Here is a 14,293-nt window from a genome sequence, read left to right on the forward strand (position 1 = left end):
CAATTCTGAGCCAAGAGTCTCCCTCGGCTCCCTTCTCCCCGATCCCGATCACGCGGGCTCCCATGCGCGAATTGAGCATGGCCCGGTATTAGAGTTTGTCGGGCTCAGTCTATGTTTCGCCTGGTCTCGCCCTCACCTCTTTTTCCGATCTCGCTCGTCAGTCTCCGGACACGCCCTTCTCCTTGCTGCAGTTTGCCAACGACCGAATGCAGGCATTTTTCCCCGCGACACGGCATACCTGCAGTCATCACGGTATCGGGCGTCATGCAATTCAAAACGGGCGATGGGAGATAAATAGTCTCGTCGTCCCGGCTCGAAGTTATTCGTTTCTATCCAGATTCACCCCTTACTTCCTCATCTCCTAACCTCATTTAACCCCTCTCGAAACCAATTGTCTCACAATGGACAAAGGCAGTGTCGACATGGTCGAGCAAGCCGACGACCAACAACTCGGCTACATCGCCGACTCAGAAGACCACGAACTAAGCAAATGGGCCAGTCTCAAGAAATACCCATGGACCTTCTTCTGGTGCATCTACGCCGTATGGTGTATCCTCCTCGTCAGCTTCGAGAACCAAGCTGCGGGAACCGTCATCTCAATCCCCCAGTTCCGCCAGGACTTCGGCAGCTACTTTGAAGGCAGCTATGTCCTCGACAGCAAGTGGCAGTCGGCATTCAGCGGCGGACCCGTCGCGTCCGCCGTCATTGGCGCCCTCTCCTCAGGCCAGATCGCAGACACCTTCGGCCGCAAGTGGACCATGCTCGGTGCCCTGCTTATATCGGTTGCAGCCGTGGCCATCGAGTTCGTAGCAACCACGAACGAGATGTTCTTCGGCGGGAAATTCCTCAATGGCTTCGCACTGGGAGCCCTCGCTTCCGTACCCGTCACCTACGTCGGCGAGATCTCGCCGCTTGCTCTCCGCGGCACACTCACCTGTCTCACGGCACTGGCCTACTGCATCGGCCCCTTCGTGGTAGCGCTCATCGCAAACACAACAGGAACATACACAACCCACTGGGCGTACCGCGCCGTCTTCGCCGCCCAATGGGGCTTCGCAGCCATCGCGCTCTCCCTCATCCTCCTAATGCCCGAATCCCCCTGGTGGCTCGTATCCAAAGGCCGCGACTCCGCCGCGCTCTCAAGCCTATCACGCCTGGGCTACAACCAAGCACAACGCACAAAAAAACTCTCAGCCATAAAACTAACGCTCGACCAAGTCCGCCGCGAAACCGAAGGCGTCACCTATCTTGAGTGCTTCCGCACCTCCAACCTCCGCCGCACAATCATCTCCATCGCCCCGCTCTCCATCCAAGCCCTGTCAGGAATAATCTTCTCATCTTCCTACAGCACATACTACTTCCAGCTAGCCGGGTACTCCGACGCAATGAGCTTCCGCCTCCAGATCGCACAGCAGGTCATGTCCATCGTCGGGAACGTAATGTCGTACTTCATGATTGACCGCTTGGGCCGCCGGAACCTCATGCTCTACGGCCTCGGCATCATGACCTGTATCCTGATGGTAACGGGCGGGTTGGGCGTCGTGGCCACGCAAACGGATAACCCGAACTCAGAGGGTGCAGTGAAGGGCACCGTAGCCCTGATCCTGCTGTACTGCTGGTGGTATAACTGCACGATCGGGGCAGCGGGGTACACGCTCCTCGCGGAGGTGTCAACATCACGACTCCGCGTGAAGACGATCGCTATCGGCCTCGCGCTCCAGAATGCGCTGTATACGATGTGGTCGTTTGTGCTGCCGTACCTGTTTAACCCCGACAAGGCGGATTTAGGCGCGAAGGTGACGTTTATTTTTGGTGGATTGTCAGTAATTTGTCTGGTTTATTTGTGGTTTTATCAGCCTGAGACCGCGGGAAGAACGTATGCGGAGCTTGATGAGATGTTTGCGAAGAGGGTTCCCGCTTGGAAGTTTAAGACGTATAAGACGGATTCGCAGGCTATGGGGGAGGCCGTTAGGGAGGGGGATGGTGATAATGATCATGTGAAGGGGGATGTTTAGATCTGTTTTGCTTTTCTTTGCGGTCTCTACTCTTGTTGGGCTTTGGCGTTTATATATGACCAGCTGTACACGTAGCGTTTTATGAATGATATCACATACATTTCGATTGTTTGTATCTGATGTGCTTACTGCTGTTTGAGTATAACGGTAGGTTATAGCCATTTGGTTTTTTTTTAAATGGTCTGGCGGATATGCTACCTAACAACTGGTACTGTAGCGACGGCAAGTCTTGATAGGACTTATTCTTTTGAGCCTATCTATTGAGCATTATCGTGATACCTAGAATACACATGAACGCCCCCGAAATCGAGCTCCAATCATAACTAAAACAGTAGGTAAAGCTCCTAAACAGCCCTAGGTTCCGCACAGCCAGCTGCGCTTCCCCATAGCGAGACCCACACTTAGCCCTAAATGATAGCGCAACAAGTACGCTGTGGACATTGTGCATTCCCAGTGCGGCTACAAAAGCATAGTACACCTCTTAAAGTCCTACTCTTTATTCTAATATGATGCTTGAAGCCCTCATCTGCGGTCCTGCCGCGTGCTGACTTGGGCGACTTTTGGAACAGGCATCTCAACGACCCGAATCCCCCCGATCAAGTATCTAGGCCGTGGTCCGGTGATATCAATAGCCAGACCGGTTCAATCACATACCTGACCTTGTAAGTCAATCGTCTATCAACAAGGAGAAGGGTCCAAACCTCTGGCAAAGCATCCATAGCAACTGCATGCAAAGCACCATCAAACCATGGATAAAAACTAAGACAATTGTCAGGTCCCTCTCATCATCATCACAAACCATAAACAACTAGAAAAGGATAAAACCAACCTTCAAACCCCACAGTTTTAAGCATCTTCACCCTCCCCTTGCTTTTCAGCCACGTCGGCACCAAATCCATCTGACAAGTGCGGCCCTCAATAACAAGACATCCACCCTTTGCTCTTGGACACTCCAGATGCCGGCGCCTGCGCTCCATGATCTTCCGGATCCGCCAGTTGCAGAAGGCTTCGTCTGTTCGGAACGAGCATTTCTCCATGGGACATTCCAGCTTGTGTTCGAAGCGCTCGACCAGCCAGTCGACTTTCAGATGCACGCCTGTGTACACCAAAGAGTAGAAGTGGCGACACGTGTGCTTTAGAGCCAGGGCATCTGGGTATGAGAGGTAAGTTGAGATGTGTAGGTGCAGTTCTGTGGGGAGTTCCATCAGCCTGAAGTGTGGTGGGATGGGCTCAGCCTCGGCCTCGGCCTCTAGTATGTTGTCCGAGGTGGTGAGTTCCATTGGATTTTTGTTGGCTCCTTATTAGAGATGAGGTCCTAATATGGGTTTGAGGTAAGCAAAGGTGGCCTGCGGCGGCTCTTAGATGTGAAGATAGACAAGTCAAGATCTAGCGTCCGCCGAGCCGCAGGGGCAGTGCAGCCGGGTCGAGCTACCGGTAATATATAGAAACAAGACGCAGAATTGTTGCCTAAAAACGAAGAACAAGGCAGACGCTTTCCGACGGAACAGGGTGGCAGAATTTAAATATAGGTAACAAAACAGAAATAAACTTGAACGGCAATAGACTTGTCTCAGTTGTTGTAAGCGCCAAGTTTAGAGTACGAGATGACACGGCTGGCATTGGATTTGCGAGCCGGATATGAGATGGTAGATAGATTGACCCATGGGAAGCTATAGAGCAAACAGCATGATTTATAGCAAATAGTGCTCGAAAGCAGATCAGTTATTTACGAAATGACATAAACAACAATGAGGCCAATGGCTGGATGTTGTGATGCTTGGCTGATGGATGACATGGTGAGATGGAGTGGAGAAACGATGATCCCGCGATAAGCCTCAGCCTCACCGCCTTGCGGCATCCCGTCTTTCTGCCGTCAGAGGTACGGTATCAATCTCGCCAACACCATTAAGTCCAACTCTTCAGCAAAGCTTGACACACCCCAACCAGTTACGGCCTCCTCAAAAACTCCATTACAGCATATACTCTACCTCATCATGTCCAACAAACAATCCGCCTACGGTACCCTAACTTCCGACACATTCGGCGGCAAAAGCTGGGACCGAGAAGGGTACGCCAAAAAGGGCGCAGAAGAAGAAGCGAAGCGAAAAGAAGAAGGCAAAGCGCGCTATGAAGCCAAACTGCTCGGCAAGAAATGGCACGCGCCGGTCGACTATAGCTCGCTCGAAGCGACGACCTCCCGCAAACAGCGTCTCGACGTCGCGTCGATGGTCGGAAAGACGACGATCGTTTCCGCCGCAAACGCAGTCGGCAAGCGGGGTCGCGGCGCGGGTTTCTACTGCTCGGACTGTGACCTCACGTTCAAGGATAACTTGCAGCTTGTGGAGCACTTGAACAGCAAGCAGCATTTGATCGCTACGGGGCAGAGCGGGGAGGTGGCGCAGGCTACGGTGGAGGATGTAAGGCAGCGGTTGAGGATGTTGGCACACCAGAAACGGGTTAGGGAGGAGGAGGAGCGGATGGTTTGGCAGATGGATTTGGGTGAGCGGCTTAAGGATCGAGAAGAGCAGCTGTCCAGAGAGCGAGAGGAGAAGAGACGAAAGAGGAATGAGAAGCGCCGCAGAGGTGGGGATGAGGTAAAGCAAGAAGACAGCTGGGAAGGCCGGCTGGGGGTCATCGCCTAGTCTTCACTTCTTGGTTCATCTTTCATAAAAGCTTGTCTATATACCCCGGCGTTTGGTTTGTAGTATCAATTTGGTGGAGTTTGGTCAGAAAAAGGCATATGCCGTGATGTCATTCGGCAAGATCGTATTGAAGATAGCTAATATCACCCATTAACAAATAAACAACCAGATTACCCAACACCAGGACCCAAAGCCCCCAACGCCTAACAAGTGCCTGCAGAATGGACAATCTGCTCCAATCAATCGATACACTCGATTCCCTCTAACGCGCGCATTGCCCGTGCCCCTTCTCGCTCAAACTGCCCGACTAGTCGTTCGCATTCCCGCTTGAGCCTCTCTTCTCCGTTCTTTGCATTCCACATGATCCATTCCTCCACCGTCATCTTCTTCTCAGGGCTTGTCAATTCCCCTTTCAGACTGCTGAATGCACCCTGGAGATTGACATTTTCCTTTTCGCTGGCATCGACCATCACAATGTCATCAATATTGATAGGGAGCCACGGGTGTGATGACCGAATATTCCCTGCAGAAGCGTTCCGCTTCGAAGGGGAAGGGGTACTTGTCGCCAGTGGAAACCGAACAGATGCATTTTTAGACGGCGACGATGGCTGAGGTTGGCGCGCTGAAGCCTTCAAGGAGGGCGGGTGGTTCTCTGCATCTGAGGACTGCGGTGACAGAGAAGAACTTCCTCTAGATGCAGACGGAAGGGGAGAGACAACTCCGTCCTCCTGGTTTTGCGGTTGAGGTCGCCGAGTGTCTTCTGGTGATCTGTCGGAAGCAATGGACCGGGCATATTGCTTTTCCTGGGGGATGTCGCTGTATCTCTCAGCCGTCTTGGGAGGCACTCTAGACGATCTGCGATGTGCTCGCTCATCCTGCACAGGTTCCTCTAGTTCCTTGTGTTCCTCTTCGCTTGGCTCTGGCGTGTGTGGTCGGGCCGATGGAGCCGATTTCACCTCGGGTGTCTCTTTGATTTCTGACTGTCGACTCGCGCTCTTCGTCTCTGCCTTCTTTGCCTTCTCGGGTTGCTCGATGTTGTCTGCCTTCTTCGCCGTTTCTGTTATGTCGCCCTCATCAACCTTCTTGGACTTCTTGGATTTCTCCGACTTCTTCTTTTTGGTTTTCTTGACCTCCTTGTTAGATTCTACCTCACCGTAGTCCGCAGGCGGCTTGGATATGATTTCGACCGAGACGAACGATTCATGCTGGCGGTTGTCTTCCTCCGCCTCTTCAGCTCCGGACTGCTCGGGCGCGGTAGTGGTGTCTTTGGCCTCAGCCCGGTCAGTCGACTTCTTCGAACCGCAACCTTTGCTCGTTGTGGCGGTGAGTTCAGGCTCTTCAGGCTTTTGCTGGTCGGGTGCGGTAGTAGTTTCTTTGGCCTCGGCCCGATTGGTCGACTTCCTCGAACTGCTGCGTTTGCTATTCGTGGTTCCGGGTTGCGGCTCTTGCTGCTCAGGTGCTGTAATAGTTTCTTTGGCTTCAACCCGATCGGTCGACTTCCTCGAACTGCGACGCTTGCCCTTTGTTGCCGTGGGTTCAGGCTCTTGGTGCTCGAGTGCGATAGTGGTCCCTTCGGCCTCGGTCTGGTCAACCGACTTCTTTGAACTGCGACGTTTGCTCTTCGTTGCGGTGGGTTCAGGCTCTTGCTGCTCGGCTACGTCGGGGTTGATCATTTGCTGGTCCGCCTCGGGCTCGGGAATCATATGGGCCTCTTCGGCAGCTTCTTCAACCACTTCTTCGGTTGGTTCCTGTTCCTTTTTCGCGTTCTTCTTCTTAGACGTGGACTTCTTCGAAGTGGGCTTTGGCGCAATCTCTTCTATGTTGGTTTCTTCTATTTCCATGTTCTGAGGCTCATCTGCTTCGAGTCCTGCTTCAATCGCTGCGTCGAGTTCTGAATCTCGTGGGACGCGAGATTTTGTGGCTTTCTTCGCAGTTGAGGCTGCCCTGGTGCCCTTGCGACTCTTTGAGGATTTGGTCTTGCTTCTTCCACGACCTGGTTTCCCATCCTCCTCATCATCATTGCCGTTGTCTCCATATTCTGGCATATCGACTGCACCATCCGTAGACACTATGCTCTGGGCTCGCGCTCGACTCATACTTCTCTTCGTAGCTCGTTTTTTTGTAGGTGGCTCTGGCTGCTCCACGGTTTCTTCGGCGATGCTCATTGCATCCCTGTCCACTTCAACACTAGATCGCTTCCGACCACGTGTGCTGCGCTTCGGTTTTGACGTTTCGGGTTCGGCAGGCTCGGCGTAATCCGCTTCATCCACATCCATCTGGGCAGGAACCTCCTGAGGCTCCTCTTTTCTGGCCTTTGAGGTCTTCGACTTCGATTTGGTCGACTTCTTTGAGGACTTAGTCTTCGTTGGCGGGGCGAGCACACTTTGGTCCATATCCTCAATATCTGAAGCAAAAGCTTCGGATGCTGTAGACTGTGTTGATTGACGAGAGGCCTTAGAACTTCGAGCTTTCTTGGATCGTGAACCCTTACCCTTGCTAGGCTTTGCGAAGACGAAGAACGAACAGTCCGAGGAACGGCGGTAATGTTCGTCACTAAAACAGTCAGGCAAAGAGCGCGAGGAAAGAGCGAATATGAACTTACTAAGGGTTGTCTTTAGGCTCCCACCCATCAAGCGATAATTTGCAGTAGGGGCAGCTTGCCAGGTCGGCGCTTTCTTCGTTCGGGCAAAAGTACCACCCGCCTTCGACCATCTACCATCGCAAAAATTGACCATTAGAATCGCATCTTTTTTTCCAGAGCGATAGAGAAATGGTGTACCTTCTCTGACTGGCAGACCCAGCCTTTCTTGCCATCATGCGGCCATGATTCGCCGAAAGTTGACAACCTTGCCTGGACTATCCGTTCACTTGTAGGGTCTTCTATCTCGGCTGGGTTCGAGCTACGCTGTTGGATATCCATCATAACGGCCCACCCACAATCACTCGCATGCTTCAGATGCTCCGTAATCGGGTTGTCATCTTCCTCCCACCCATCGAGCGCTCTGCGACACAGGAAACATGTTGTGTTGTCCGGGTTCGTTTCGTAGGGGTTGTAGAAGAAACCGGCATGCGCCAACTATGTGACATATCAGTTAGCAGTCCGTTGCAGCGCGAATCGCTTATTTGGATGGATTGAATGGTACCTCAGCCGGGGAAGGCCTGCTGTGCGGCCATGATATGGGCTTCGATGATTTCGAGCTGGAAGATCGTCTATCCGGTTGCAAGACAAGGTCAAATGTGGCCAGTCGAGCGGCAAACGTCTCCATTTCATTAGCCATTGTATCGAGATTTGAGCATCGAGATGGGCACAATCCGTGGTGCTGTGAACGAAGGACTCGTCCGATGAGGGATTGTTTACTGCCTTTGTTTATGCGGGCGGTGGGACGCGTTTGCGGAGGAACGGTAACACGTGACATCGGCAGATTGCAGCATCGAGGCATCGAATCAAAGCCGAGGGTACGTCAGTCTCTCACGGTTATCGATCAGAGAGCCGATGAATTATAATTCCACGGCGAGCTCCATCGGCTGTTTGCTCGATTCCATCGTCATCTCATTTCCCTCTTTCTGACGCTGTGCTCTTGGAGTCATGGTCTGAGTCTGCAAGTGTTGTTTATATCTCCCGCTTTCCTCCCTCGCGACAATGCGCGAAGCTACAGTAAGACACCGCAACCCCAACGACTCCCCCTTTTGTCCGCTCAGTTGTATGCTAACCGGTCTTTTGTTTCTAAGTTCTTCTTCTCGAGCGCTTCTTCAGGCTCTTACGTGCGCCTTCGTTCGTCTATCCCTCGTTATTCGCGAAGCCATGGCTCGTTGCGGTATTTCTCGGGCGAAATTCACCCCCGACGTGCTGGGGTAAAGGTCCCCGGTAATCGGCCGATTTCCCATAACAACGCCAATGCGCATTATCCTCACTCAGACAGTCGCTTATTGTATCCATCATCGGCTTCATATTCCACTTCCCCGAAGAGCCCCGACAATGGTGATTGGGACGCGAACCGCGACCTGTCGTCGATATCGGCGTTTTCGGAGCTTCCTTCAAAAGACTTCGGGATCAATCAGCACATGATCATCAACCAAGAATTCAAGGAAGCTTTGCGTCAGATACTCTGGCAATTCCGAGCTCCGATCAGGTACGCATTCGCATATGGATCCGGTGTCTTCCCGCAAAATGGTAGCGCCCCGGGCTCCGATCAGTGCCATCCGTCAGCCCCAGCAGCAATTCAGAATATGCAACAAGGCAAAGGAAAGATGATTGACTTCATCTTTGGTGTTTCTTACTCGCAGCACTGGCATGACTTAAATCTTGCCCAGCACCGGGATCATTACTCCGGACTCGGCTCTTTAGGGTCTTACACTGTCTCTCAAGTGCAGGACAGATTCGGCGCAGGGGTCTACTTCAATCCGTATATAACCGTCAACGGCACATTGATCAAGTATGGAGTTGTCAACATTGACACGTTATGTAATGATCTCAGTCGATGGGATACATTATACCTTGCTGGTCGACTGCAAAAGCCTGTCAAGATTCTGCGGGACCATCCGAAGGTACGGCTCGCAAATCAGATGAATCTTTTGTCTGCTGTGCGGGTAGCACTATTACTGCTCCCGGAGGAGTTCACAGAGTTTCAATTATATAACACGATAGCTTCAATGAGCTACATGGGTGACCTCCGCATGGCGTTGCCAGTGGAGGACCCTCGGAAGGTCAACAACATCGTCTCCTCGCAGATGGCCAACTTCCGCCGGCTGTATGCGCCGCTCATTGAGAATCTTCCCAACGTTGTCTTCAATGACAAGCGCTGCTCGGACAACGACTGGATCGATGATCCCGACGCCAATGTGCGACTCTCACAAAATATGGATCCTGTGAAGCGCGGCAATATGGTTCGCCGGCTGCCTGAAAAATTCCGTGAAAAGCTATATTTCCAGTATCAAGGACGCTTCGGCATTCCTCGCGCTGAATTCAACAAGATGATGGAGGAAAGTAATGACAATGATCCGGATCTCGTTCGGCGCAGGCAGGGCGGAAAGTTTGAGCAGCGCATTGCTAGCGATGACGGTATCACTAAAGAGATCCAGACCGCAATCACAAAGACAATCCGGTGGCCGAGCTCCGTAGAGACGGTCAAGGGACTGTTCACGGCGGGCATATCCCGGACCTGGCGGTATCTTAAAGCGAAGCAAGACAAGTGGAAGAACTCTGGCAAGAAATTGAAAAAGTCAAGCACAGAGCCTTCAAAGCCGTCCAAGCAGGAATAAAGACAGTGAATCATTGCATATACTACTTTTATCGTGTTAGAGCATATTATGGCGTTTGAATTGGCGGTGGTCTATGACAACATTCTATACACTCAAGGTCCCTGATAGAAGTATCTATTCAATTTTACCATATAAATTAAAGAGTCATTCAACTGAACCTATTCCTAAATCAATAGATTAGCACGGCCGTAGAGTCACACATCAATTGCAGCTTTTCCTGACTCATAGATCTTGTACTCCGCAGACGGCCCTTATATAAGCTCCGGACGCCCCGCCGCTCCCCACCAGATTTCTTTTCCTCCGAGCCTCCAGAACAAAAGAAACTCTCAACACAACTCACCAAATCCCTCCAATATGGCATCACGAACATCGGCCTTTGACCTCTCCAAATGCGCGCGCAAGAACATCTTGAAATTGCAGCCCTACCGCTGCGCTAGAGAGTTCGTCTGCCCCGCGATGCCCCTCCTCCGCAACCGGCGCCGCAACTAATGCAATTGCAGTGACTACAAAGATGACGGCACAAATGTACTGCTCGACGCCAACGAGAATGCCTTCGGTCCGGGCCTCGCGCTGAACGCCGAAGGTGCTCTCCAAAACTCAGCCGCCAATGGCAACTCAAGGGGCTCCTCCAAGCCGGACATCGATCTCTTGGGCTTGAACCGATATCCTGACCCGTACGTGCATTGCGCTTCAATACTTCAGACCCTCAAGGAACACTACTAATGGAAACTATGTTCTAGCCACCAGCACCCCCTCAAGCAACACTTCTGCAACCTCCGCAACACCCACATCCACACAGACGAGAACATCGGCCCAGAGAACCTCTTCGTGGGTGTCGGCTCCGACGAAGCCATTGACGCCCTCCTTCGCGCCTTCTGCAACCCCGGCAAAGACAAGATCCTCACCTGCCCCCCAACATACGGCATGTACGCCGTCAGCGCGGACGTCAACGACGTCGAGATCGTCAAGGTCCCGCTCGACACAGAAAACGGATTCGCCCTGCAACCCGAGAAAATCAACGCCGCCCTCTCCGCCGACCCCTCAATCAAGCTCGTCTACATCTGCTCACCCGGTAACCCCACCGCGAACCTAGTCGCCAAGGCCGACGTCCAGAAGGTCCTCGAGCACCCGACGTGGAACGGCGTCGTGGTCCTCGACGAAGCGTACATTGACTTCGCGCCGGAAGGGTCCAGTCTCGCCGAGTGGGTCGCCGAGTGGCCAAATCTCGTCGTCATGCAGACGCTCAGCAAGGCGTTTGGACTCGCGGGTATCCGGTTAGGCGTTGCGTTCACGAGCCCGGAAATCGCGACACTCCTCAACAGCCTTAAGGCTCCCTACAACATCTCCAGCCCGACCAGCGCGCTTGCGACGGCGGCCCTCGGGAACCCGAAGAACCTCGAGGTCATGCGCACCTACCGTTCGAGAATCATCACGCAGCGCGACCGGATCCTCAAGGAACTCCCTACCATCCCTGGAATCGGCCGCTTCCGCGGCGGCACGGAGTCGAACTTCCTGCTCGTTGAGGTCCTCGATAAGCCTGCCGACCAGGGAGGGAAGCCTAATAACCCCATTGCCCTTGCGGCGTACGAGGCGATGGCGGAGAAGCGTGGTGTTGTTGTGCGGTTCCGTGGAAAGGAATTGGGCTGTGAGGGGTGCTTGAGGATTACGGTTGGCACGGAGGAGGAGGTTACGAGGTTCTTGGAGGAGATTAGGGCTGTTCTTGGTGCGTTGCTTAGCGGTGGTGAGATCGCGTCGAAGAAGTGAGTGCGGACTCAACTGGCGTGATTCTAGCTTGATGCATTTAGGAGATTTTATAGACCAGAGTATGCGAATATAGACTTAGCGTTTTGTCTACATGTTGCTTTTGGCCAAACCGACCGCTACCCATTTATCAACTCTTCCTGCACCATGTGGTCCGAATCATGCTTGCTTGTATTTGAAGATCAAGGATTTCATTTATATCTACCTCGAGTCTCAATTACTTGCTCTTCCCGGGGAAGTGACGTTAAAACACCCACTGATCAAAAACATCATTAAAGTCCAATGTATCCAAGAACTCCATAACATCTGCAGCCCAGGAACTGATGAAGTCTTCTTCCACAGGGACAGTCATATCCATATTCAGTGCGGCCGCCTCGAGCCTGTTTGACGAGACTGGAAGCCGCGATTCCAGGACCTCATCAAGTATAATCGTAAACATCTTGCTCGCGCGCTCAAGCAATCCGTAATTGATATTCGACGTTACTGGTCGAGCCATCGCTTTTATATGTGAGATGAAGACGCTCAAATTGCGGATCAACTCTGCCCTAGAGCCGCTATAGGGGATGGGATTTCCGGTTCGAGCCTGCGTTTGGAGGGCTTTGATGAGGGTGCTGGCGCTGGAGAAGCCGTATAAAACCATCTGCAATCCGTGTTAGTTGGTGCGAGTAGGAGTAAGAGTTAGACTCGATGGATGGCTTACTATAGAGTTCAGGTCGCTGCGGATATCGATTGTAGGCCCTTGCTGCCTCTCCAGTAAGAGGACGAGAGATAGAATCTCGGAACACGTCGAGTAAGGCGCGTTCAGCAGAGGAGTCATACTGGATGAGAAGCCTTTGTACAAGGAAGATGCTGTATAGGTATACCAAGTAAGTGGCAATTATCATGATGCGGACGCCAATCTGGAGGTTATCGTCCCAGTTGCAGGTTGAGTAACGTAGGTGAGCTGGCGCGGAGTTCCAGATCTCGGTGAAGCGAGTAGAGATATTTCTAGTCCGTGGACCGAATGAGCAAGATATGGGACTATGAGAATTGGGTAGTGCTTTTCACCTTAGCCTTCCGGCGGCTTCAGCATCTACAGGTCGTAGAGACAATGCTAATATCTCCTCTCGAAATGAGATCAGAAAGTACCGAATTCTATACCAGGAGGCGCGGCGGAACGTGATATCAGCACTCCATCCCTCATCATCCAGCTGCTCTATGGCTTGCTCGAGATCTTGCTCGCCGCCTAGCAGAGCTTCGTCGCTGATATCCAGCGGCGGTTTGCAGTCGGAATGTCTCCAGGAAACACGTGGTGGGCGCCCGAAGAATATTGCCACGTTCTTATCATTGTAGTATAAGCCCGCGTACAATCTTCGCCGCAGCTCTCGCAAAAATGTAGGTATGCCTTGTGCTTTGTGGTTGTTGCAATCACGATGCAGCCCTAGCTCAAAGATGCAGCTAGACAGTTCCCCAAGCCGGTTCCAAGTTGGAGAGCCTGTAACGAAGACATATCAGCATTCGCATTCACATGGTCGAAACACTGCTGGTTCATGAGTAGGACATGCTGAACCTACTGGAGTCGCCGTGGAACATGCAAGACAGCAGCCAATTCTCATACAGCATCCAAGCTGTCAAGTCACTCACAGGAGTCAACATTCTGCACACCTGTACGGCTGTTTCGCTTGCTGTCAATATCATTCTGGAGAGTTTTATGGGATCCGCATTTGCACTGCGAGTAGACACCGGGAACTTGTCGGGCAATGGCATATATGATGCCTATGATCTCTAGACGCATTTGGTTGCCACTGAAAAGCGTATGGAAATCATTTCTAATAATACCAGATGGTACCTGCAGTATTTGCGCGGTGCTTTCCAGGATCTGGGTAGTCTCCTCAATTAGGGTCTGGGTGGTCTCGTTCTTTTTGATATATCCTCGGATTTCGGCCATGAAACTGAAAGCAATTGCAGTAGGCAGTACAGCAGATTGAGTCACACCATAGAAAGCATAGACCAATTGCTCAATTATCGAGCTTTCGGTAAGTATACGCAGCATTTTGGTCGTCTCCGATACCCAGTACGAAGGTAAGATGGAGTGTCTGTTCCCTGATGATTCGGAGTCATTTCTCGAGGGCGTTAATGGACTCTCTATGCTAACAGCGAATGCAGACACAAAGCTGGTTGGGCCAAAGTAGCCCGGAGGCTGAGACTGGTCGGTTCCTGGACTTCAAATCGTTAACTCGACGGACGATGGTGTGGGCGATGCTGCTCGGAATGCCTTTCGAACGTGGTTTCTTGCGGAGCGCGAGGTTCGCCCTGTGTTCAGCAGACGGGCTGGGGATGCTCGATCTCCCGTCAAGAGAGCTGGATGGTAATAACATTGATTCGCCCTGTTGCGTTGCTGGCATCTGCCACAGATTGGGAGTGCATGGTCGCAGCGCACCTTGTCCTTTCGGCAGGGCTCACAGGATGCGGCTTGACCATTACGCTGGCGTGAGCTCATTTCAAGCTCGATGAACTATATGATGTAGAAAGTGATGAGTTGAAGAGAGGAAGTTCAGGATAGCGGCTCAGTTATCACTTGGGGTTCGGGGGTCGGAGTTCGGAGCTCGGGGCTCAGTAACCACGCTATTAGAATGT

General features: G+C 52.2%; 6 protein-coding genes across 6 annotated transcripts; 3 read left to right on the forward strand and 3 right to left on the reverse strand.

Moving 5' to 3' along the window:
- Nucleotides 1–361: 361 nt before the first annotated feature.
- BDW74DRAFT_186155 (uncharacterized protein) lies at nt 362–2,015 on the forward strand (the record flags this gene model as incomplete). Its single annotated transcript, XM_073731199.1, has 1 exon — nt 362–2,015. Exon 1 carries the CDS (start codon nt 402–404, stop codon nt 2,013–2,015), a length of 1,614 nt encoding a protein of 537 aa, XP_073588340.1. The 5' UTR covers nt 362–401.
- Nucleotides 2,016–2,207: 192 nt separating this feature from the next.
- On the reverse strand, nt 2,208–3,766 carry BDW74DRAFT_143396 (F-box protein). The gene is made up of 3 exons (XM_073722866.1): nt 2,845–3,766; nt 2,717–2,774; nt 2,208–2,669 (listed from the first exon to the last, which is right to left on the reverse strand). The coding sequence occupies exons 1-3, from the start codon at nt 3,293–3,295 to the stop codon at nt 2,612–2,614; spliced, it is 567 nt and encodes a 188-aa protein (XP_073588341.1). The 5' UTR covers nt 3,296–3,766; the 3' UTR covers nt 2,208–2,611.
- A 165-nt stretch (nt 3,767–3,931) lies between these two features.
- BDW74DRAFT_143397 (U4/U6-U5 snRNP complex subunit SNU23) lies at nt 3,932–4,814 on the forward strand. The gene has a single exon (XM_073722867.1). The coding sequence runs from the start codon at nt 4,010–4,012 to the stop codon at nt 4,655–4,657; it is 648 nt and encodes a 215-aa protein (XP_073588342.1). The 5' UTR covers nt 3,932–4,009; the 3' UTR covers nt 4,658–4,814.
- On the reverse strand, nt 4,777–7,969 carry BDW74DRAFT_41891 (baculoviral IAP repeat-containing protein). The gene is made up of 4 exons (XM_073732740.1): nt 7,801–7,969; nt 7,437–7,733; nt 7,260–7,369; nt 4,777–7,210 (listed from the first exon to the last, which is right to left on the reverse strand). Exons 1-4 carry the CDS (start codon nt 7,933–7,935, stop codon nt 4,897–4,899), a joined length of 2,856 nt encoding a protein of 951 aa, XP_073588343.1. The 5' UTR covers nt 7,936–7,969; the 3' UTR covers nt 4,777–4,896.
- A 490-nt stretch (nt 7,970–8,459) lies between these two features.
- On the forward strand, nt 8,460–11,680 carry BDW74DRAFT_165057 (uncharacterized protein; the record flags this gene model as incomplete). Its single annotated transcript, XM_073726369.1, has 5 exons — nt 8,460–8,509; nt 8,626–9,876; nt 10,337–10,356; nt 10,428–10,590; nt 10,657–11,680. 5 exons carry the CDS (start codon nt 8,460–8,462, stop codon nt 11,678–11,680), a joined length of 2,508 nt encoding a protein of 835 aa, XP_073588344.1.
- A 241-nt stretch (nt 11,681–11,921) lies between these two features.
- On the reverse strand, nt 11,922–14,156 carry BDW74DRAFT_165059 (transcription factor domain-containing protein; the record flags this gene model as incomplete). Its single annotated transcript, XM_073726370.1, has 7 exons — nt 11,922–12,317; nt 12,378–12,423; nt 12,461–12,664; nt 12,725–13,151; nt 13,231–13,341; nt 13,400–13,862; nt 13,899–14,156. 7 exons carry the CDS (start codon nt 14,154–14,156, stop codon nt 11,922–11,924), a joined length of 1,905 nt encoding a protein of 634 aa, XP_073588345.1.
- Between the last annotated feature and the right edge of the window lie 137 nt (nt 14,157–14,293).

The sequence above is a fragment of the Aspergillus multicolor genome (assembly GCF_047715735.1).
Source record: "Aspergillus multicolor strain CBS 133.54 unplaced genomic scaffold BDW74scaffold_2, whole genome shotgun sequence".
In the NCBI taxonomy this organism is placed as follows: Eukaryota; Fungi; Ascomycota; class Eurotiomycetes; order Eurotiales; family Aspergillaceae; genus Aspergillus; species Aspergillus multicolor.